The 25517-nt window shown below is 46.3% G+C and overlaps 1 protein-coding gene across 1 annotated transcript in view; it reads right to left on the reverse strand.

The window, feature by feature from the left end:
* The window catches only part of CCT2 (chaperonin containing TCP1 subunit 2), an 86894-nt gene that overhangs the window by 17675 nt on the left and 43702 nt on the right, over positions 1-25517 (reverse strand). Inside the window, exons 11-13 of the mRNA XM_063927489.1 lie at positions 9299-9418; positions 323-451; positions 139-242 (exon numbers count right to left, since the gene is read on the reverse strand). Of these exons, the coding sequence (XP_063783559.1) occupies positions 139-242; positions 323-451; positions 9299-9418 (353 nt within the window). The remainder of the gene's footprint in view (positions 1-138; positions 243-322; positions 452-9298; positions 9419-25517) is intronic.

Below are 25517 nucleotides of genomic sequence, written 5' to 3' on the forward strand. Positions count from 1 at the left end.
AAATAAAAAAAAAGTACAGTCAAAATATGCTATATTCTAATTTAAGGAAGACCTTCTTGTGCAATGATGAATGCACAGTAACAAGACAGTCCAAACAATTAAAGTCATAACGCTACATAGGTTCAAGTCTCAACTCACCATTTGGAGTGCCCTGGCAAAAGACTCCATTGCTACAGCCTCCTTCCCAGGTGTTCTGTTGGCTAGCTCGGTCACAGCATGAGCCATCAGCATCTCAGAGCATCCTGATGTTCACAAGGTTTATCATTAGAAACAACCCCCCGAAAACCTGCAATAATGCTGTAAGAATAACTACTTCACATACCTCCTCCATAAACTGTTCTGGTGTCTTTCACAGTCTGAGATAGTACACACAAGGCATCATGAAGAGATCGCTCGGCCTCATCCAGAATCTGTTGTGTTGCCCCACGAAGAACAATGGTGCAAGCTTCACCTAGAAAGTCAAAAATAACATGCACCGACATCATGAAAACTTTGCACACTATATACAGTATATGCACATTGGGGGAAAAAATAACCCACACCAAACAGGGGATGAATCTCAAATGGCAGAACACTCCATAAAAGCTCTAAGTACATGATCTTCTTGAAAGGACATGGTCTCCCTATACAGGTTAAAGCAAAGGATAGGATAGTATGATGGGGTGTTCAGAGTGGAACAGAAGAAGCAACAATACTTATTCTATTCTGCCTCCAATGATGGCACATACAGGTAAACCCAAATACAATACCCTTTTTAAACAAAGTTTAGTCGTCACTGGAAAGTGAAAGACCAGGGTTTGTATGAAGATGACCATAAGCTTAATAACAGGTATGTCCTCTGGCAGAACCACATCTACTGGGATGAGTACATATGTAGTTTTCGGGGAAAACTAATAATAAATACTTAACAGATCAAGGAAGAGGCATGAAGTAGAGAAGATTAGCAAACAATCAACTAACCATGACACCGGGTGCCAGAAAACAAACCCAAAGCAGCCAGAGGTGTAAGGGCAGGCGCAACGCCCGCCATGGATTTAGAAAAAAAGGATTTTACAGGTAAGACAAAAAAATAAGATTTTAAACCTACCGGTAAATCTTTTTCTCCTAGTCTGTAGAGGATGCTGGGGACTCCGTAAGGACCATGGGGTATAGACAGGCTCCGCAGGAGACATTTAGAATGGGTGTGCACTGGCTCCTCCCTCTATGCCCCTCCTCCAGACCTCAGTTAGAGAAACTGTGCCCAGAGGAGACGGACAGTACAAGGAAAGGATTTTTGTTAATCTAAGGGCAAGATTCATACCAGCCCACACCATCCATACCGTATAACCTGGAATATACGCAACCAGTTAACAGTATGAACAAAACAGCATCAGCCACAGACTGATCTTAACTGTAACATAACCCTTATGTAAGCAACAACTATATACAAGCCTTGCAGAAATATGTCCGCACTGGGACGGGCGCCCAGCATGCTCTACGGACTAGGAGAAAAAGATTTACCGGTATGTTTAAAATCTTGTTTTCTCTTAGGTCCTAGAGGATGCTGGGGACTCCGTAAGGACCATGGGGATTATACCAAAGCTCCAAACCGGGCGGGAGAGTGCGGATGACTCAGCAGCACCAATTGAGCAAACAGGAGGTCATCATCAGCCAGGGTATCAAACTTGTAGAATTTTGCAAAGGTGTTTGAACCCGACCAAGTAGCTGCTCGGCAAAGCTGTAACGCCGAGACGCCTCTGGCAGCCGCCCAAGAAGAGCCCACCTTCCTAGCGGAATGGGCTTTTACCGAATTTGGTAACGGCAATCCAGCCGTAGAATGAGCCTGCTGAATCGTGTTACAGATCCAGCGAGCAATAGTCTGCTTAGAAGCAGGAGCGCCAACCTTGTTGGCCGCATACAGGACAAACAGTGCCTCTGTTTTCCTAATCCGAGCCGTCCTGGCTACGTAAATTTTTAAGGCCCTGACTACATCCAGAGACTTGGAATCCTCCAAGTCTCCCGTAGCCACCGGCACCACAATAGGTTGGTTCATATGAAACGATGAAACCACCTTAGGCAAAAATTGAGGACGCGTCCTCAACTCTGCTCTATCCACATGGAAAATCAGATAGGGGCTTTTGTGAGACAAAGCCGCCAATTCGGACACCTACCTTGCAGATGCCAAGGCCAACAACATGACCACCTTCCAAGTGAGAAATTTTAATTCAACTGTTTGAAGAGGCTCAAACCAGTGAGATTTTACTGTAACACCACGTTAAGGTCCCAAGGTGCCACTGGGGGCACAAAAGGAGGCTGGATGTGCAGCACTCCCTTTACAAAAGTCTGGACTTCTGGGAGAGAAGCCAATTCCTTCTGAAAGAATATAGATAGGCTCCATTAAGGTACAGATTTCGGCCCTAACTTCAGGCCCATATCCACTCCTGTCGGTAGAAAGTGGAGAAAACGGCCCAAGTGGAAATCTTCCGTAGGAGAATTCTTGGCTTCACACCAAGATACATAGTTCCTCCAGATACGGTGATAATGTTTCGCAGTCACCTCCTTCCTAGCCTTTATCAGAGTAGGGATGACTTCCTCCGGAATAACTTTCCCAGCTAGGATTCGGTGTTCAACCGCCATGCCGTCAAACGTAACCGCGGTAAGTCTTGGAATACGCAGGGCCCCTGCTGCAACAGGTCCTCCCTGAGAGGAAGAGGCCATGGATCTTCTGTGAGCATCTCCTGAAGATCTGAATACCAGGCCCTTCGAGGCCAATCTGGAACAATGAGTATTGTCCAAACTCTTTTTCGTCTTATGATTCTCAATATATTTGAGATGAGAGGAAGAGGAATGAACAGATAGACCGACTGAAACACCCACGGTGTCACCAGGGCGTCTACCGCTACTGCCTGAGGGTCCCTTGACCTGGCACAATACCTCCGAATCTTCTTGTTGAGGCATGACGCCATTATGTCTATATGAGGAAGTCCCCAAAGACTTATCTCTGCAAAAACTTCTTGATGAAGTCCCCACTCTCCTGGATAGAGATCATGTCTGCTGAGGAAATCTGCTTCCCAGTTGTCCATTCCCGGAATGAAGACTGCTGACAGAGCGCTTACGTGATTTTCTGCCCAGCAAAGAATCCTGGTGGCTTCCGCCACTGCCACTCTGCTCCTTGTCCCGCCTTGGCGGTTTACATGAGCCACGGCTGTGACGTTGTCTGATTTAATCAGAACCGGTAGGTCACGAAGAAGATTCTCTGCTTGGCTCGACCATAGTCCCTGAAAATGTCTTCCTTGTGTGACTGCTACCCATCCTCGGAGGCTCGCGTCCGTGGTCACCAGAACCCAGTCCTGAATGCCGAACCTGCGACCCTCTAGAAGGTGAGCACTCTGCAGCCACCACAGGAGAGACACCCTGGCCCTGGGGGACAGGCTTATTTTCTGATGAATTTGAAGATGGGACCCGGACCACTTGTCCAGAAGGTCCCATTGAAACATTCTCGCATGAAACCTGCCGAAGGGGATCGCCTCGTAGGTCGCCACCATTTTTCCCATTACTCGAGTGCTTTGATGAACTGAAACTCTGTTCGGTTTTAACAGGTCTCGGACCATGTTCTGGAGTTCCTGGGCTTTTTCCATCGGGAGAAAAACCCTCTTTTGTTCTGTGTCCAGAATCATGCTTAAGAACGATAGCAGAGTCGTTGGAACCAACTGTGACTTTGGTAGATTTAGAATCCAGCCATGCTGCTGGAGCACTCTCAGGGAGAGCGACACGCTTTTCAGCAACTGATATCTCGATCTCGCTTTTATCAGGAGATCGTCCAAGTATGGGATAATTGTGACTCCCTGCCTGCGCAGGAGCACCATCATTTCCGCCATTACCTTGGTGAAAATCCTCGGGGCCGTGGAAAGCCCAAACGGCAACATCTGAAACTGGTAATGACAGCCCTGTACAGCGAATCTCAGGTACGCCTGATGAGGGGGATATATGGGGACATGAAGGTATGCATCCTTTATGTCCAGTGACACCATAAAATCCCCCCCCTTCCAGGCTGGAGTTAACTGCCCGGAGCGATTCCATCTTGAATTTGAACTTTTGTAAGTACAGGTTTAGGGATTTTAGATTTAGAATGGGTCTGACCGAGCCATCCGGTTTCAGAACCACAAACAGGGTTGAATAGTACCCCCTTCCCCTGTTGAACTAGGGGAACCTTGACAATCACTTGCTGTTGACACAGCTTTTGAATTGCAGCTAAAACTATCTCCCTTTATGGGGGAGAAGCTGGTAAAGCAGATTTGAAAAATCGGCGCGGAGGCACCTCTTCATATTCCAGCTTGTAGCCCTGGGATACAAGTTCCATCGCCCAAGGATCCACGTCTGACTGAACCAAGACGTGGCTGAAGAGTCGAAGACGTGCCCCCACCGGCGCGGACTCCCTCAGTGGAGCCCCAGCGTCATGCGGTGGATTTAGTAGAAGCCGGGGAGGACTTCTGCTCCTGGGAACTAGCTGTGGCAGGCATTCTTTTCCCTTTACCCTTACCTCTGGCGAGGAAGGAAGAGCCCCGACCTCTTCTGGATTTATGCGACCGAAAGGACTGCATCTGATATTGTGGTGTTTTCTTTTGCTGTGGGGGAACATAAGTCAAAAAAGTAGATTTACCCGCAGTAGCTGTGGAAACCAGGTCCGCAAGACCTTTCCCAAATAACACCTCACCCTTGCAAGGCAAAACTTCCATATGCCTCTGAGTCTGCATCACCCGTCCATTGGCGGGTCCACAGGGCTCGCCTTGCAGAAATCGCCATGGCGTTGGCTCTTGAACTTAGTAGCCCAACGTCTCTCTGAGCGTCTCTCATATATAAGACTGCGTCTTTAATGTGACCTAAGGTCAATGAAATGGTATCACCATCTAGGGTATCAAGGTCAGCTGACAAGGTATCTGTCCAAGCTGCTACCGCACTACAAACCCAAGCCGATGCTATTGCCGGTCTGAGCAAAGCACCCGTATGTGAATAAACTGATTTTAAGGTAGTTTCCTGTCTGCGATCAGCAGGATCCTTGAGGGCCGCCGTGTCTGGAGACGGTAGCGCCACCTTCTTGGACAAGCGCGTTAAAGCCTTGTCCACCCTGGGCGAGGATTCCCACCGTACCCTGTCCTGTGCAGGGAAAGTATACACCATAAGAATCCTCTTGGGAATCTGCAGTTTTTTGCCTGGAGTTTCCCAAGCTTTTTCAAATAACGCGTTCAGCTCATGCGATGGGGGAAAGGTTACCTCAGGTTTCTTTTCCTTAAACATGCATACCCCCGTGTCAGGGACAGAGGGGTCATCTGTGATATGTAAAACATCTTTTATTGCAATAATCATATAATGAATACTTTTGGTGTAACCTCGCATCATCGTAGTCGACACTGGAGTCAGAATCCGTGTCGGTATCCGTGTCTGCTACTTGGGACAGGGGACGCTTTTGAGACCCTGAAGGGCCCTGTGAGACAGTCAAAGCCATTGATTGACACTATGCTATGTACAATCTCTTATGTAATAAAGCCACATTTGCATTTAAAACATTCCACATATCTAACCAATCAGGTGTCGGCGTTGCCGACGGAGACACCACAATCATCTGCTCCACCTCCTCCTTAGATGAGCCTTCTGCTTCAGACATGCCGACACACACGTACCGACACTCCCACACACTCAGGGATATATCTATATGGAGACAGTCCCCCAATAAGGCCCTTTGGAGAGACAGAGAGAGAGAGAGTATGCCAGCATACACCCAGCGCCACCGGACACTGGAATAAAATCCCAGTTAGTACAGCGCTTTTATATAAATACACTCACTGCGCCAATTAAATGTGCCCCCCCCCTCTTTTTTGCCCTCTGTAACCTTGTTCAGCAGGGGAGAGTCCGGGGAGCCAGCTTCTCTGCAGTGTGCTGTGGAGAAAATGGCGCTGGTTAGTGCTGGAGGACCAAGCCCCGCCCCCTCACCGGCGGGCTTCGGTCCCGCTCAAAATTATTTATACTGGCGGGGGTTTATTAATATACTGCCTCCGCAGTATCTACTTTATATGCCAGTGTCCCTAGAGGTTTTTATTGCTGCACAGGGCACCCAACCTGCGCCCTGCACCCTTAGAGCCCGCAGTGTGTGTGTGTGTGTGTGTGTGTGTGTGTGTGTGTGTGTGTGTGTGTGTGTGTGTGTGTGTGTGTGTGTGTGTGTGTGGGAGCAATGGCGCACAGCGTTACCTCAGTGAAGATCTGAAGTCTTCTGCCGCCTGTGAAGTCTTCTTTTCTTCTTAATACTCACACGGCTTCTATCTTCCGGCTCTGTGAGGAGGACGGCGGCGCGGCTCCGGGACGAACGGCGAGGGTGAGACCTGCGTTCCAACCCTCTGTAGCTAATGGTGTCCAGTAGCCTAAGAAGCAGAGCCTATCATTTAAGTAGGTCTGCTTCTCTCCCCTCAGTCCCACGATGCAGGGAGCCTGTTGCCAGCAGTGCTCCCTGAAAATAAAAAAACCTAACAAAAGTCTTTTACAGATAAACTCAGTAGAGCTCCCCTGCAGTGCACCCAGTCTCCTCTGGGCACAGGATCTAACCGAGGTCTGGAGGAGGGGCATAGAGGGAGGAGCCAGTGCACACCCATCTAAAGTCTTTAGAGTGCCCATGTCTCCTGCGGAGCCCGTCTATACCCCATGGTCCTTACAGAGCCCCCAGCATCCTTTAGGACGTAAGAGAAATACTGTATATTGACAGTATATGACAGACAGGGTAGACCTGTACCTTAAGCAAAAGACCTGTCCCTTAAGGAAGGGACAGACCAAGAAAATCTGGAGTACCGAGCCCTCTTCAGCAAGTCTGTTGCTACAAAAATGGTTGTCACCTTCTCTTCAATCCGTGAAGGTTCAACCACCTCAGAATCCTTTATCTGTAAGGACAGAGCAAACTGCCTTTACAAGAGCATCGACCCTGACCTGGGTCATATGATCGTTCTGCCATGAGCAGTAGTCTTCATTTGACTGCTGGGACAGGATATCCTCTTCACGGGTCCCCCGACTGAAAAACATCTGATTAATGAAAACCTAAAGTAGCCTGCTGAAGGACCCTGCGCTTGGAGGAAGGACCCAACATATTGCTGCAGGGAGCTAGACACCTGGGTTAACCCTTCAAAGGATTGGGAAAGTCCTTGGACCCATGCAGGCACCGAGAGGGGTTGCTGCAGGTCCCCTAGAGGAGGCTGTGTAAGCCTGCTGTTGTACCTGAGAAACCACAGTGGCGGTAAGAGGAGGACGACAACTAGCTGCCAATTATGGAGACAGTTTATGCATAGCTTAGGACAAGGAGGCCACCCATTCCGGTTTCCGTGGGGAAGAAACCTCCAGTACAGACACACCTGGCGCAATGTTAACCAAGGCCAGTGTTATCCAGCTGGGTACTTGAGAAATTTTCCATACATGCCATGCAGGTATATGCGTGCAGCACTGAAGCCCCCTTTTTCATTTTGGGACATCTTTGCCTTAGATGACATGATGATCCTGAAAAGAAGGCAAGAAAAAAAAAAAAAAAAAAAAAAACCACATGCACACAAAAACAACCAGGCGACATGTGACGCCAGAGCACTGAAAGAAGGACCACAAATTAGACGAATAAGTGGGCCTGATACTAAAAAAAACTGTAAGCTCCAATTACAGTAAGGTGACTACCTATATATAAATAAGCAGGCACAGACAATAAGACTACAGAACAGTATACTGGATAAAGAGAATTACCTATATAAGTGTATACAGAATTATCGCTATATATAAGTATGCAATCTGTAAGTACAGATATTCAAATAAATACACTGTGCAGCAAGAAAGCAATACAAGTTTCAGTGCTCAGCAAAGTACCATACGGAGCTTCCTGTGTAATGTGTCCCTTCCGCAGCCCCGTCCCTGGTAGTCTAGCGGTGGTACAGAAAAAAATAAAATAAACAAACTGTGCCCTGCTGCCAGGACCTGCTTATTCGTGTCCCCCCTCCACAGGCCGCGGCAGCTCCCTGTGCAGAGGCGTTAGCTGGTGAGAATAACCAAAGTGCACCGGCCACCAATAGAAAATTGATGGGTCTAAAAGCGGTAGCGCCGAGCGCTCACCGCTGACAGCCCAGCTACACTACACAAAGACAATAAAACAAAACTAAATCGGGCTGCAAGCAGCCCAAATAAGATAGAAAAAACACACACACACACCATGCCCTTCTTCCTAGAACATCAAGAAAAAAAAAAATGGTTTTCCTGGCCTCAAAGAAATTAACTTCTTGGTACCTCGACTCCAGCACCCACTATACCCCACAGTCCCAGCTCCCACCACTGGATGAAAGAAAAATACATACAAGCTAGTATTGTAATAAAGCACCATGTAATCTACACCAGCGTATTTGACTTTGTACAGTAGCAGATTCCAGAGATTTCCAACTCAAACAGAAGAGTGAATTTGATGAAGCAATTACATATGGAAAGATCAGGTATACAGGATAGGGCAGATAATGGTATTTTTTGTATTGAAACAAAAGGTAGTTTCCAATGAGCTTCTGAATATGTGAAACTTATTAGTTCTATGGCAACATTAATATAATATATATAAAAAAAAAAAAAAATATCAAAAATAATAAAAATAATAAATAAAAAAAACTGAAATAGATTAACAGAATGACATCAATTACTCCAACTGCCATTTTTCAATATTTTAGTAAAAAAAAAAAAGCCACACATTAGGAAAATTAGGAAGCTACAGTACCATAGTTGTGAACAGACAAGGCCACACTATACTGTCATATGGTGGCTGTCTGCCTCCTTTTTCCATGAGCAAACAGCAACAGCAGCACGTATACAATAAAACATACTATATATCTTAATAATGTATATGATAGACTTGGTTTTCTTTGTTTACATGCAGTTAAATGGTTAAATGCTACAAGTGGCCTCTTAACCAAGTGTTAATTTGCCTGACTCAGCCACATCATCACCACATGTCTGAGACACCAGACTTAAAAGTTAGGCTAATTAAACTGAAGGCTCATGTTTACTTGGCTATATAAAAAAGTGTCTTCTGAATATGCTCAAGTCTGTCACTGTAAAGTACTTAGCCCAGGAGAGAATGATACTTCACCAAATGGACTGCTGCTTGTCTTCCATCACCTATATCCTGTTATCTATCAACTTGTAGACATCTGCCAATATTCTTTATTTGTACTTAATGAAAATTTAGAACTAGTAAACAGATTACAGTGATTTCTCTAAATACAGAACTGTGAAGTAAAAAAAACAGATTTGCTCAAATCCTTACCCATGGCAACCCCTGAAAAATGGATCAGCTTGTCTTCTCCAATCATTACTTCCTCAATAAGTTTACAAGTTCCAAGCTTTACCAGCTCAGGATGATCAAAGGTCGAAGCAATCTCTCCACCTGCAACAAACATTTCAAGACAAAAGAAAATGGGAATGTTCAAAAGTTTCGAATCCAATGATTATTTTTTGTTTAAAAAAACACACCATATAATCAAAGCAAAGAATTGAGAGATAGTCTTCATTAAAAATTATCAAAACATCACACAATCAGGCATTATTTTGCCCATAGTTTGACTGAAGCTTGCTTGACCCATTGTATAAAAGTGTAGTACGAAAATGTAGACACTAACAGTGACCCTTTAGCTGTGGTTGATACCTGGCTCAACAGATCTGACAATTGTCTACTGGTGATTTTATATTAAAATGAAAAGTATAATGTGACAGTGTGTGAATGGATCTTTGTACTTCCCATAATAAAAAAGTAAACTAAAATAGCTCCGCCCCTCTAACCTCCACCAGACCCGAGTTTTGGAGCAACAAAATGGTTTGAGAAAATAAAAAAAAATAAAAAAATAAAATGGACCACATCTATGAAATAAGTACATGTAAAACTAGAACCTAGAGAACAAGCCAGGTAGGGATCACCGTTGCAGTATCCCCGTGATGGATTATGAGGAAGGGATTTTAGAGAGAGTACAAAAATCCAATTTCCTATTACATCCAATCTAGGGGACGCTGCAGTTTGGACTATGAGACTTCACAAAGCAAGCCTAACACGGGAGACGCCGTCCAACAAAGCCACACAGGTACCAAAATCATGGAACTAGTAACATTTGGTAAAGGTGTACACAGAGTACCAGGTTGCCGCTCTACAGAGCTGTTCCACTGAGGTGCAATGGCGAACTGCCCAAGAAGCTCCAACTGCATAAGTAAATTGAGCAGGAGAAAATATGGAACCAGTTTGTGAGAAGACATCTAAGTCTGGCAGATGGTAGCAGTAATCCATCTAGCAATACAGCCAACAATGTTTGGGTGAACCGACAAGGACCAAAGGAGTATCCATAATCCGAATGGTAGACAGACAGACAAAATAAATACTCAAGGCACATATGGCAACAAAGACATTAGGAAGTAGAACCAGAAGAGGAGGATCACCATGGAAAAGCTGGGAGAACAATATATTGGGGTTTAAATGCAAGTTTGAAACCAACTTCATTGGAAAGGAAGGATTAGTCCAAAGGATCACCATGTGGAAATGAAAACTGACAAAGGGAGACCTACAAGTTAAAGGTAGCAAATAGGTTCAAAGGGGGCCTTCCAAAAACCAAATTCAAATCCAACAGAGGGATAGGAGGAGTGCACGGAGGTTGAATACGAAATACACTTTGAAACAAGGTATGTACCTCTGGAATGGTGAGCAAGACAGACACTGAGAAGGCCTCGATTCAGCCTGTCCTGAAGGACAAGAAATGCAGTAGTCTATAACTATAGTCGGTAAGAGACTGACATTCCTACCATAAAATGTAGTCTATGGATACAACATTTTGTTAATGACCAGCTTGCGAACCCTAAGCATGGTTTGGATGACCTGTTTTGAAAAGCCACGAGTCCTCAAAAATTGAATCTCAAGAACCAAGCCATCAAAGAGTAGAAAACAAATCTAGGCGTAGACACGGACCTTGATGCAGGTGGTCAGGCCTGGCCAACCTGTGGCTCTCCAGCTGTTGCGAAACTACACATCCCAACATGCTCTGCCACAGTTTTAGCATTTCCTAATAGAAAAGTGTAGAAGGGCATGCTGGAATGTGTAGTTTCACAACAGCTGGAGAGCCACAGGTTGGCCAGGCGTGCAGTAGGTCCTGATGAAAGGAAGGCAGCAAGTAACCTCATCCAGCATTCCATGAGGCCAGTCTGGAGCTAGGAATATGACTTGAAGGCCCCTTCCATCGAAGATGTTAAAAGGACCTTGTCCAGCATGGACAGAAGCAGAAATGGGTACCCCAAATGGAAGCTCCAAGGTGTCATAATTTGGGTCCAGGAAGACTGAGCATCCCTCGAGCATGGCCCGTACAAGGGAAGATTCTTGTTTAACATGTGATCTGTGTCGTGCATCCCCCAACAATACAGGATCATTTGAAAGAATTTCTAGTGTAGTACTCATTCCCACGGTAGAACAGTGTGGCAACTGAGGAAATCCGCCACCCAGTTGTCCACTCCAGGAATGTGGATGGCTGAGATGGCAGGAACCCAAACTTCTACCAAAGCTAGGATGAGAGACACCTCTGTCATTACCTGAGAACTTCTTGTTATTCTGCTCTGCTTATTTATGTAAGGCACAGCAGTGGCATTGTCTGTATGTAGGTGAACAGGCTTACCCTGTATCATCCTGTCCTGTATCAATGTTGTAGGATCAGAATACTGGCAAATTCTGGAATCTGAAATAAGGCACTGCTTTGAAGGAAGCTATTATATATCCCAGGAGTTGCATACACTGTAGAATGGAAAGCAGAGGTAGTTCCAGAAGTGAACTAACCAATCACTGGAGGTTATGAAGTTTCTGGGGAGTACAAAAACCTCCTGATAGAGTGCTGAATAAAAAAGCACACTAAGACCATCTGCAGGGAAGGAATTAGGTTGGATTTTGGATAATTCAGGATCCAGACATGAGCCTCCATTGTGTCCATCACCACCTGCAAATAATCTGAAGGAGCTTTTATCAAAAGATCAACGAAATAAGCAATGATGGTGCCTGAACTGGGAAATCATGTGGCCAATGACCTTTGTGCAGACTGTGGACAGAACGAATGGTAGGGCCACAAACTGAAAGTGCAAGCCTCTGTAGAAGTTGATGCTGGCCGATTCAAATGAAAATATGGAGATAAGCATCCTTTACGTGTATGTATGCTAAAAAATTTCCCTCCTTCGATTGCGCTGATGACCAATGGCAGAGACTCCATTATGCTAAAGAGAAATGGGGATTCAGCGGCTTTAAATTTAAGATGGGACAGCAGGAATCCTAAGGCTTGCTCACCAGGAAGAGGTTAGAGTAAAACCCGAGCACTTGCTTGCGTAAAGCAACCGAAACTTCTGAATCTAAGAGAACAACATTTAAAAGAGTCATTCATCTTATCGGATGTTGGGGAAGAGAAGCAGCAAATACCTCCTGGATGTGGGATCTGCTAAGTCCAGAATGTAGCCTCTGGACAAAATGTCACTCACCTAAAGGTCTGGTACTGCCTAGAGCCAGACATCCCAGAACCTGATTAAGGAGGCCCCTACTACCTGGGGATGGGACTCGTCCCCTTGAACGTCAAGCAGACTTTTTCCACAAGTTTAGGGCTGCGTCAGGATGAACTGGTTGAACAACAGACCCAAAAATCTCCACTATAGGAATAACTGGACATACCTGCAAAAGGTTTGGCATCTGCCTCTACCAGCTAACCAAATGAAAAAGATTGTCATAGAAGTCAAAACTGGAAGAGAAGTAGCCTGTGATAATGTTGGTAGGCTCTAAACCAGAAAGAAATTCCCCAATAAAATGGAACAGCCTCTGAAGTAATCCCTTGACTCTCTGTCAGCTTCCCAAGATTTGAGCCAAAGATCTTCTGCCAAGGAGGAGACCGGTGACTCCAAATAAACTGCATACAATGAAGCATCACAGATCTCATCAAATAAATAGGCAGATGTATTAAGCCTGGAGAAGGGATAAAGCAGTGATAAATGCAAGGTGATAATGCACCAGCCAGTCAGCTCCTGTCATTTTACGTATTGGAGCAGATTGGCTGGGGCGTTATCACCTTGTACTTATTACTTCTCCAGGCTTAATACATCTGTCCCATTGTAAGAAGTTTTTAAGTATTTCCTTCTGCTTACAGACCAGATTGCAGCTGCTCCATCCAAGAATCTATGGCCTTGCTGACCCAGGCAATAGCTAAAATAGGACAAAAGAAACACCAGCAAAGACAAACATGGATTTAAGTAAGGCTTCACTCTAACCATCTAATACGTTAAGGTTATTGCTTGTGCAGTAGGAATGTCAGTAACCTTGGCTAGTCTGGCAATAGGAGCATCAACCTAGGGGCAGGACATCCCAAAGCGTAGTGTCACCATCAGCAAAGGGATAAGTGTATCCAAACTACATGGGAACCAGTCACTTTCTATCAGGCTTTAAGCCAAGCTTTTTTTTCAAAACATCACAAAAAGAATGGAAAGGTTGACATCTGTTTACGACTGAAAAAAGGAAGAACTACTAGCCTCCAAAACCTCTGCATCCTGGATATTTTGGGTCTGGCGGACAGCACAAATAAAATCCTATACAACAATATGCTGGCAGGTGCATCCTTTTCCCAGCCTGCTGGGTGTTCTCAATCAGGGTCAACAATTTATCCCTACTTCTTGTGAAGAACCAGCAGAATCCACAACTCCAGGAAAACAAGCTGTTTTTGACGAATGCAGACCCAGCTGATACAAGAATTTTATCCATAGATTCAGAAACTCTGGAAAGGCACTTGCCAATGTTATGGACCCATAAAGGTTCAGCTGAAGAATCAGAGGAGAGCTGGGGTTCAGGCTGGCCACCAGGGAGCGTGGAGTCAGTTACATCTGATTGGATCAACCTGCCTTATAGTTTTCACAATGTCCTAAGCCCATTTGTGAATCACTAACTCGCCTGTGGTGCTTCCCGACAGCTGATCCAGGGTCTCTCTATCACAGACCGCACAAAGGGCTCCTGACTGTGTAACCATTTGATCATTTTGCTCCACACTTGAAAATCATGCATAATAGTGCAGAAGAACCCTATTTTGCTTTTGAAGGATTTTCTACCTTTCCTGATATATTGTACGAGAGGATAGATATTCGTACAAAGAAAAAATTAAGAACTGACAAAATAATCTAGTTCGTATGTTGTTCTGATTGAGATGCAACAAGAACTGTAGTATTGGATTATACTGCATATTTGTTATACATGTTCAGATATAGTCAAAATGCCTGTTTTGTATTATTGAGTGACGCACTATACCGCAATGCCTCAATAAAATATGCATCCCAGAAGGATGCGACTGCATAGTGATCGACAGAGATGGGCGTCGAGCAAGAAACGCAGGGTCAGATGATGATGGTGCCTACGTTTCCTGCCATTGGAAACATGGCGGCGGTACTCCTGCATATGCAGCCATGCTGCGTAGGCAGGGGTCAACCTCTATTTGAGGTTCCTGCGATGTGATCGCAACTGAATTGTGATCACAGCGCTGGGCAGCCTTGAGCTGTGCTGGGCAGCCCCCCAGCATGTGAGTAGAATGATCGCAGTTTTTGTTAATTTAGCAAAAACTGATCAATCTTCAGGGCAGCACAGGAATCTCTTAAGGGCCCTACACACTTTGCGATACGCCGCCGAGCTGTCCGACGGCGGATACGGCCGACCCAGAGGCGGGATGGGGGTGTTTCAGTGACGGGGGAAGTGAAGTTTCTTTACTCCCCCTGTCACCCAGCTCCATAGCAGTGCAGGCAAATATGTTCAAGATCGTCCATATTGGCCTGCATGCACAAGCAACGGGGCACCAATGATTAACGAGCGCGGGGCCGCGCATCGTTCATCGCTAGTGCCTCCACACTGAAAGATATGAACGTTATCTCGTTCATTAATGAATGAGATCGTTCATATCTTTCAGTATTATCACCCAGTGTGTAGGGCCCATTAGTATAGCAGTGCAGTTTTACATCAGCATACATGCCTAGTAGTACGGATCACCTCAGTAAAGGCTCACAGCAGCACAGGAACACATCAGTATAGATTCATAGTAGTACAAGATCACATCAGTACAGTTCAATGGCCCTCACATCCCCACATCTACTGGATGCTAGCCATCATCAGAAGCCCTACCTCTGTGCACTGAACCCATAGTTAAAGGCAGATTACAGGTGCTGTTAATTGATTAGCCTAGCTTCTGGCTGACAAATGATTAAGGCAAACCCTGGACTCAACCCTTCAGTCCTGCTGCTCTGCTAAACCTGGGAAATCCTGATGTTCCACATTAACTCCATGTGGAACTATGCTGTCCCTGCCACACACATTATTATATATATATATATATATATATATATATATATATATATATATATATATATATATATATATATATATATATATATATATATATATATATATATATAATATAAGAATTTACTTAGATAATTCTATTTCTCATAGTCCGTAGTGGATGCTGGGGACTCCGAAAGGACCATGGGGAATAGCGGCTCCGCAGGAGACTGGGCACAAAAGTAAAAGCTTTAGGACTACCTGGTGTGCACTGGCTCCTCCCCCCGTGACCCTCCTCCAAGCCTCAGTTAGGATACTGTGCCCGGACGAGCGTACACATTAAGGAAGGATTTTGAATCCCGGGTAAGACTCATACCAGCCACACCGTACAACTTGTGATTTGAACCCAGTTAACAGCATGATAACAGAGGAGCCTCTGAAAAGATGGCTCACAACAATAATAACCCGATTTTTGTAACAATAACTATGTACAAGTATTGCAGACAATCCGCACTTGGGATGGGCGCCCAGCATCCACTATGGACTATGAGAAATAGAATTATTGGTAAGTAAATTCTTATTTTCTCTAACGTCCTAGTGGATGCTGGGGACTCCGAAAGGACCATGGGGATTATACCAAAGCTCCCAAACGGGCGGGAGAGTGCGGATGACTCTGCAGCACCGAATGAAAGAACTCCAGGTCCTCCTCAGCCAGGGTATCAAATTTGTAGAATTTTGCAAACGTATTTGCCCCTGACCAAGTAGCTGCTCGGCAAAGTTGTAAAGCCGAGACCCCTCGGGCAGCCGCCCAAGATGAGCCCACTTTCCGTGTGGAATGGGCTTTTACAGATTTTGGCTGTGGCAGGCCTGCCACAGAATGTGCAAGCTGAATTGTACTACAAATCCAACGAGCAATCGTCTGCTTAGAAGCAGGGGCACCCAGCTTGTTGGGTGCATACAGGATAAACAGCGAGTCAGATTTTCTGACTCCAGCCGTCCTGGAAACATATTTTCAGGGCCCTGACTACGTCCAGCAACTTGGAATCCTCCAAGTCCCTAGTAGCCGCAGGCACCACAATAGGCTGGTTTAAGTGAAATGCTGAAACTACCTTAGGGAGAAATTGAGGACGAGTCCTCAATTCTGCCCTGTCCGTATGAAAATTTAGGTAAGGGCTTTTATAGGATAAAGCCGCCAATTCTGATACACGCCTGGCTGAAGCCAGGACTAACAGCATTACCACTTTCCATGTGAGATATTTTAAGTCCACAGTGGTGAGTGGTTCAAACCAATGTGATTTTAGGAATCCCAAAACTACATTGAGATCCCAAGGTGCCACTGGAGGCACAAAAGGAGGCTGTATATGCAGTACCCCCTTGACAAACGTCTGAACTTCAGGAACTGAAGCTAGTTCTTTTTGGAAGAATATTGACAGGGCCGAAATTTGAACCTTAATGGACCCTAATTTTAGGCCCATAGACAGTCCTGTTTGCAGGAAATGCAGGAAACGACCCAGTTGAAATTCCTCTGTAGGGGCCTTCCTGGCCTCACACCACGCAACATATTTACGCCAAATACGGTGATAATGTTGCACAGAGTAGGGATAACTTCATCCGGAATGCCTTTTTCCTTCAGGATCCGGCGTTCAACCGCCATGCCGTCAAACGCAGCCGCGGTAAGTCTTGGAACAGACATGGTCCCTGCTGGAGCAGGTCCTTTCTTAGAGGTAGAGGCCACGGGTCTTCCGTGAGCATCTCTTGAATTTCCGGGTACCAAGTCCTTCTTGGCCAATCCGGAGCCACGAGTATAGTCTTTACACCTCTCCTTCTTATGATTCTCAGTACCTTGGGTATGAGAGGCAGAGGAGGGAACACATATACTGACTGGTACACCCACGGTGTTACCAGAGCGTCCACAGCTATTGCCTGAGGGTCCCTTGACCTGGCGCAATATCTGCCTACTTTAAACTTTTACTCTAAGCAGCTCAGGAGAGCCCCTTAGTATGCACCCTTCTCGTTCGGGCACAAAAATCTAACTGGGGCTTGGAGGAGGGTCATGGGGGGAGGAGCCAGTGCACACCAGGTAGTCCTAAAGCTTTTACTTTTGTGCCCAGTCTCCTGCGGAGCCGCTATTCCCCATGGTCCTTTCGGAGTCCCCAGCATCCACTAGGACGTTAGAGAAATATAGATTATATATATATATATATATATATATATATATATATATATATATATATATATATATATATATATATATATATATACATACACACACACACACACACACACACACACACACATATAAAAATATCAATCTTAACTATAACTGAAAATAATAAACAGCAAAGTTAACCTAGGGGAATGGGCAAGTAATGATTCTGCCCAACCTTTATAAGAATAGCACAGGAATAGTACTAGAAAAAAGCTGTAACAGTTATATATGCTACAATCTGTTTTAACAGAGTAGTCTGCAAAATCACAATACAGTATATTAGTTAACCCTAAAGCTATAACCAGGGTTATGAATCTAAATATCCAAGCATATAATGTAGTAGTTATAACACTATAAATCTCATGTAAGAAGTAGTGAGAAAGCTACACATACTGTAGTAGTAGTAGTAGTAGTAGTAGTCAAACCCCAGAAAGTGTCCCCCAGACTGCTGTCCAATATACAGTACCTTCTGTGTGCCTCTGTGAGGAAATGTTGCCTCACTGTTCAATTCTACCTGCCAAGGTGGAATGGGGGGCGGGGGGGATGAGAGGGTGCTATCGCAGTGCAACACTGGGAGAAAAGAAAATGCAGCCAAAACCATTGCACATCCTCTAAGTGCTTTATTGTTTTGTGTATATTACATAATTAGATCTGCATTGGTCATCTGTTGCCTCACCTAGCCACAGGGATCGCCCTGTGTGGCTCAGTGTACTGGGTTGGTTAAGCTGCAGCCCAGCACTACAGTGACTCAGCAACCCCTCTACTGTGTCCTCTTGAGGTAGGGCGCTGGACACTGTAAGAAGTGACTTGTGGCCCCTAAGGAGCTCGAAGCAGAGAGGGACTGGAGCTCACATAACTTATCTGATATGCACTCTCAGCCCTGTAAACAAGGACTGAGGCGCTGAGAAACCGAGGAAAAATAAGAATTTACTTACCGATAATTCTATTTCTCGTAGTCCGTAGTGGATGCTGGGGACTCCGTAAGGACCATGGGGAATAGCGGCTCCGCAGGAGACTGGGCACATCTAAAGAAAGCTTTAGGACTATCTGGTGTGCACTGGCTCCTCCCCCTATGACCCTCCTCCAAGCCTCAGTTAGGATACTGTGCCCGGACGAGCGTACACAATAAGGAAGGATCTTGAATCCCGGGTAAGACTCATACCAGCCACACCAATCACACCGTACAACTTGTGATCTGAACCCAGTTAACAGCATGATAACAGAGGAGCCTCTAGAAAAGATGGCTCACTACAGCAATAACCCGATTTTTTGGTAACAACTATGTACCAGTATTGCAGACAATCCGCACTTGGGATGGGCGCCCAGCATCCACTACGGACTACGAGAAATAGAATTATCGGTAAGTAAATTCTTATTTTCTCTAACGTCCTAAGTGGATGCTGGGGACTCCGTAAGGACCATGGGGATTATACCAAAGCTCCCAAACGGGCGGGAGAGTGCGGATGACTCTGCAGCACCAAATGAGAGAACTCCAGGTCCTCCTCAGCCAGGGTATCAATTTTGTAGAATTTTACAAACGTATTTGCTCCTGACCAAGTAGCTGCTTGGCAAAGTTGTAAAGCCGAGACCCCTCGGGCAGCCGCCCAAGATGAGCCCACCTTCCTTGTGGAGTGGGCATTTACAGATTTTTGGCTGTGGCAGGCCTGCCACAGAATGTGCAAGCTGAATTGTACTACAAATCCAACGAGCAATAGTCTGCTTAGAAGCAGGAGCACCCAGCTTGTTGGGTGCATACAGGATAAACAGCGAGTCAGTTTTCCTGACTCCAGCCGTCCTGGAAACATATTTTCAGGGCCCTGACAACGTCTAGCAACTTGGAGTCCTCCAAGTCCCTAGTAGCCGCAGGCACCACAATAGGTTGGTTCAGGTGAAACGCTGAAACCACCTTAGGGAGAAACTGAGGACGAGTCCTCAATTCCGCCCTGTCCGAATGGAAAATCAGATAAGGGCTTTTACAGGATAAAGCCGCCAATTCTGACACGCGCCTGGCCCAGGCCAGGGCCAACAGCATGACCACTTTCCATGTGAGATATTTTAACTCCACAGATTTAAGTGGTTCAAACCAATGTGACTTTTGGAACCCAAAAACTACATTGAGATCCCAAAGTGCCACTGGAGGCACAAAAGGAGGCTGTATATGCAGTACCCCTTTTACAAACGTCTGAACTTCAGGGACTGAAGCTAGTTGTTTTTGGAAGAAAATTGACAGGGCCGAAATTTGAACCTTAATGGACCCCAATTTCAGGCCCATAGACACTCCTGTTTGCAGGAAATGTAGGAATCGACCCAGTTGAATTTCCTCCGTCGGGCCTTACTGGCCTCGCACCACGCAACATATTTTCGCCAAATGCGGTGATAATGTTTTTGCGGTTACATCCTTCCTGGCTTTGATCAGGATAGGGATGACTTCATCCGGAATGCCTTTTTACCTTCAGGATCCGGCGTTCAACCGCCATGCCGTCAAACGCAGCCGCGGTAAGTCTTGGAACAGACAGGGTCCTTGCTGGAGCAGGTCCCTTCTTAGAGGTAGAGGCCACGGATCCTCCGTGAGCATCTCTTGAAGTTCCGGTTACCAAGTCCTTCTTGGCCAATCCGGAGCCACGAATATAGTGCTTACTCCTCTCCATCTTATCAATCTCAGTACCTTGGGTATGAGAGGCAGAGGAGGGAACACATACACTGACTGGTACACCCACGGTGTTACCAGAGCGTCTACAGCTATTGCCTGAGGGTCCCTTGACCTGGCGCAATACCTGTCGAGTTTTTCCCAACGGTTTATAATCATGTAGAAGACTTCTGGGTGAAGTCCCCACTCTCCCGGGTGGAGGTCGTGCTGAGGAAGTCTGCTTCCCAGTTGTCCACTCCCGGAATGAATACTGCTGACAGTGCTATCACATGATTTTCCGCCCAGCGAAGAATCCTTGCAGCTTCTGCCTTTGCCCTCCTGCTTCTTGTGCCACCCTGTCTGTTTACGTGGGTGACTGCCGTGATGTTGTCCGACTGGATCAACACCGGCTGACCTTGAAGCAGAGGTCTTGCTAAGCTTAGAGCATTGTAAATGGCCCTTAGCTTCAGGATATTTATGTGAAGTGATGTCTCCAGGCTTGACCATAAGCCCTGGATATTCCTTCCCTGTGTGACTGCTCCCCAGCCTCGCAGGCTGGCATCCGTGGTCACCAGGACCCAGTCCTGAATGCCGAATCTGCGGCCCTCTAGAAGATGAGCACTCTGCAACCACCACAGGAGGGACACCCTTGTCCTTGGTGACAGGGTTATCCGCTGATGCATCTGAAGATGCGACCCGGACCATTTGTCCAGCAGGTCCCACTGGAAAGTTCTTGCGTGGAATCTGCCGAATGGGATTGCTTCGTAGGAAGCCACCATTTTACCCAGAACCCTTGTGCATTGATGCACTGAGACTTGGCTCGGTTTTAGGAGGTTCCTGACTAGCTCGGATAACTCCCTGGCTTCCTCCTCCGGGAGAAACACCTTTTTCTGGACTGTGTCCAGGATCATCCCTAGGAACAGAAGACAAGTCGTCGGAACCAGCTGCGATTTTGGAATATTGAGAATCCAATCGTGCTGCCGCAACACTACCTGAGATAGTGCTACACCGACCTCCAACTATTCCCTGGATCTTACCCTTATCAGGGAATCGTCCAAGTAAGGGATAACTAAAAATAAGAATTTACTTACCGATAATTCTATTTCTCGGAGTCCGTAGTGGATGCTGGGGTTCCTGAAAGGACCATGGGGAATAGCGGCTCCGCAGGAGACAGGGCACAAAAGTAAAGCTTTCCGATCAGGTGGTGTGCACTGGCTCCTCCCCCTATGACCCTCCTCCAAGCCAGTTAGGTACTGTGCCCGGACGAGCGTACACAATAAGGGAGGAATTTTGAATCCCGGGTAAGACTCATACCAGCCACACCAATCACACCGTACAACTTGTGATCTAAACCCAGTTAACAGTATGATAACAGCGGAGCCTCTGAAAAGATGGCTCACAACAATAATAACCCGATTTTTGTAACTATGTACAAGTATTGCAGATAATCCGCACTTGGGATGGGCGCCCAGCATCCACTACGGACTCCGAGAAATAGAATTATCGGTAAGTAAATTCTTATTTTCTCTATCGTCCTAGTGGATGCTGGGGTTCCTGAAAGGACCATGGGGATTATACCAAAGCTCCCAAACGGGCGGGAGAGTGCGGATGACTCTGCAGCACCGAATGAGAGAACTCCAGGTCCTCCTTAGCCAGGGTATCAAATTTGTAGAATTTAGCAAACGTGTTTGCCCCTGACCAAGTAGCTGCTCGGCAAGTTGTAAAGCCGAGACCCCTCGGGCAGCCGCCCAAGATGAGCCCACCTTCCTTGTGGAATGGGCATTTACATATTTTGGCTGTGGCAGGCCTGCCACAGAATGTGCAAGCTGAATTGTATTACACATCCAACTAGCAATAGTCTGCTTAGAAGCAAGAGCACCCAGTTTGTTGGGTGCATACAGGATAACAGCAAGTCAGTTTTCCTGACTCCAGCCGTCCTGGAACATATTTTCAGGGCCCTGACAACATCTAGCAACTTGGAGTCCTCCAAGTCCCTAGTAGGTGCAAGGCACCACAATAAGCTGGTTCAGGTGAAACACTGACACCACCTTAGGGAGAGAACTGGGGACGAGTCCGCAGCTCTGCCCTGTCCGAATGGACAAATAGATATGGGCTTTTTTGAGAAAAAACCACCAATTTGACACTCGCCTGGTCCAGGCCAGGGCCAAGAGCATGGTCACTTTTCATGTGAGATGCTTCAAATCCACAGATTTGACTGGTTTTAAACCAATGTGATTTGAGGAATCCCAGAACTACGTTGAGATCCCACAGTGCCACTGGAGGCACAAAAGGGGGTTGTATATGCAATACTCCCTTGACAAACTTCTGGACTTCAGGAACTGAAGCCAATTCTTTCTGGAAGAAAATCGACAGGGCCGAAATTTGAACCTTAATGGACCCCAATTTGAGGCCCATAGACACTCCTGTTTGCAGGAAATGCAGGAAACGACCGAGTTGAAATTTCTTTGTGGGGCCTTCCTGGCCTCACACCACGCAACATATTTTCGCCACATGTGGTGATAATGTTGTGCGGTCACCTCCTTTCTGGCTTTGACCAGGGTAGGAATGACCTCTTCCGGAATGCCTTTTTCCCTTAGGATCCGGCTTTCCACCGCCATGCCGACAAACGCAGCTGCGGTAAGTCTTGGAACAGACATGGTACTTGCTGAAGCAAGTCCCTTCTTAGCGGCAGAGGCCATAAGACCTCTGTAAGCATCTCTTGAAGTTCCGGGTACCAAGTCCTTCTTGGCCAATCCGGAGCCATGAGTATAGTTCTTACTCCTCTACGTCTTATAATTCTCAGCACCTTAGGTATGAGAAGCAGAGGAGGGAACACATACACCGACTGGTACACCCACGGTGTTACCAGAACGTCCACAGCTATTGCCTGAGGGTCTCTTGACCTGGCGCAATACCTGTCCCGTTTTTTGTTCAGACGGGACGCCATCATGTCCACCTTTGGTATTTCCCAACGGTTTACAATTATGTGGAAAAAACTTCCCGATGAAGTTTCCCCTCTCCCGGGTGGAGGTCGTGCCTGCTGAGGAAGTCTGCTTCCCAGTTTCCATTCCCGGGATGAAACACTGCTGACAGTGCTATCACATGATTTTCCGCCCAGCGAAAAGTCCTTGCAGTTTTTGCCATTGCCCTCCTGCTTCTTGTGTCGCCCTGTCTGTTTACGTGGGCGACTGCCGTGATGTTTTTCCCACTGGATCAATACCGGCTGACCTTGAAGCAGAGGTCTTGCTAAGCTTAGAGCATTATAAATTTACCCTTAGCTCCAGTATATTTATGTGGAGAAAAGTCTCCAGACTTGATCACACTCCCTGGAAATTTTTTCCTTGTGTGACTGCTCCCCAGCCTCTCGGGCTGGGCTCCGTGGTCACCAGCATCCAATCCTGAATGCCGAATCTGCGGCCCTCTAGAAGATGAGCACTCTATAACCACCACAGGAGAGACACCCTTGTCCTTGGATATAGGGTTATCCGCTGATGCATCTGAAGATGCGATCCGGACCATTTGTCCAGCAGATCCCACTGAAAAGTTCTTGCGTGAAATCTGCCGAATGGAATTGCTTCGTAGGAAGCCACCATTTTTACCAGGACCCTTGTGCAATGATGCACTGTTTTTAGGAGGTTCCCGACTAGCTCGGATAACTCCCTGGCTTTCTCTTCCGGAAGAAACACCTTTTTCTGGACGGTGTCCAGAATCATCCCTAGGCACAGCAGACGTGTCGTCGGGATCAGCTGCGATTTTGGAATATTTAGAATCCACCCGTGCTGTTGTAGCAGTATCCGAGATAGTGCTACTCCGACCTCCAACTGTTCCCTGGACTATGCCCTTATCAGGAGATCGTCCAAGTAAGGGATAATTAAGACGCCTTTTCTTCGAAGAAGAATCATCATTTCGGCCATTACCTTGGTAAAGACCCGGGGTGCCGTGGACAATCCAAACGGCAGCGTCTGAAACTGATAGTGACAGTTCTGCACCACGAACCTGAGGTACCCTTAGTGAGAAGGGCAAATTTGGGACATAGAGGTAAGCATCCCTGATGTCCCGGGACACTATATAGTCCCCTTCTTCCTGGTTCGTTATCACTGCTCTGAGTGACTCCATCTTGATTTGAACCTTTGTAAGTGTTCAAAAAATTTTTTAGAATAAGTCACACCTAGCCTTCTGGCTTCAGTACCACAATATAGTGTGGAATAATACCCCTTTTCTTGTAGTAGGAGGGGTAATTTAATTATCACCTGCTGGGAATACAGCTTGTGAATTTTTTCCCATACTGCCTCCTTGTCGGAGGGAGACCTTGGTAAAGCAGACTTCAGGAGCCTGCGAAGGGGAAACGTCTCGACATTCCAATCTGTACCCCTGGGATACTACTTGTAGGATCCAGGGGTCCTGTACGGTCTCAGCGCCATGCTGAGAACTTGTCAGAAGCGGTGGAACGCTTCTGTTCCTGGGAATGGGCTGCCTGCTGCAGTCTTCTTCCCTTTCCTCTATCCCTGGGCAGATATGATCTTATAGGGACGAAAGGACTGAGGCTGAAAAGACGGTGTCTTTTTCTGCAGAGATGTGACTTAGGGTAAAAACGGCGGATTTTCCAGCAGTTGCCGTGGCCACCAGGTCCGATGGACCGACCCCAAATAACTCCTCTTCCTTTATACGGCAATACACCTTTGTGCCGTTTGGAATCTGCATCACCTGACCACTGTCGTGTCCATAACATCTTCTGGCAGATATGGACATCGCATTTACTCTTGATGCCAGAGTGCAAATATCCCTCTGTGCATCTCGCATATATAGAAATGCATCCTTTAAATGCTCTATAGTCAATAAAATACTGTCCCTGTCAAGGGTATCAATATTTTTAGTCAGGGAATCCGACCAAGCCACCTCAGCTCTGCACATCCAGGCTGAGGCGATCGCTGGTCGCAGTATAACACCAGTATGTGTGTATATACTTTTTATGATATTTTCCAGCCTCCTGTCAGCTGGTCCTTGAGGACGGCCCTATCTATAGACGGTACCGCCACTTGTTTTGATAAGCGTGTGAGCGCCTTATCCACCCTAAGGGGTGTTTCCCAACGCGCCCTAACTTCTGGCGGGAAAGGGTATACCGCCCATAATTTTCTATCGGGGGGAACCCACGCATCATCACACACTTTATTTAATTTATCTGACTCAGGAAAAACTACGGTAGTTTTTTCACATCCCACATAATACCCTCTTTTGTGGTACTTGTAGTATCAGAAATATGAAACACCTCCTTCATTGCCTTTAACGTGTGGCCCTAATAAGGAATACGTTTGTTTATTCACCGTCGACACTGGATTCAGTGTCCC

Source organism: Pseudophryne corroboree, chromosome 6 (assembly GCF_028390025.1).
Source record: "Pseudophryne corroboree isolate aPseCor3 chromosome 6, aPseCor3.hap2, whole genome shotgun sequence".
In the NCBI taxonomy this organism is placed as follows: Eukaryota; Metazoa; Chordata; class Amphibia; order Anura; family Myobatrachidae; genus Pseudophryne; species Pseudophryne corroboree.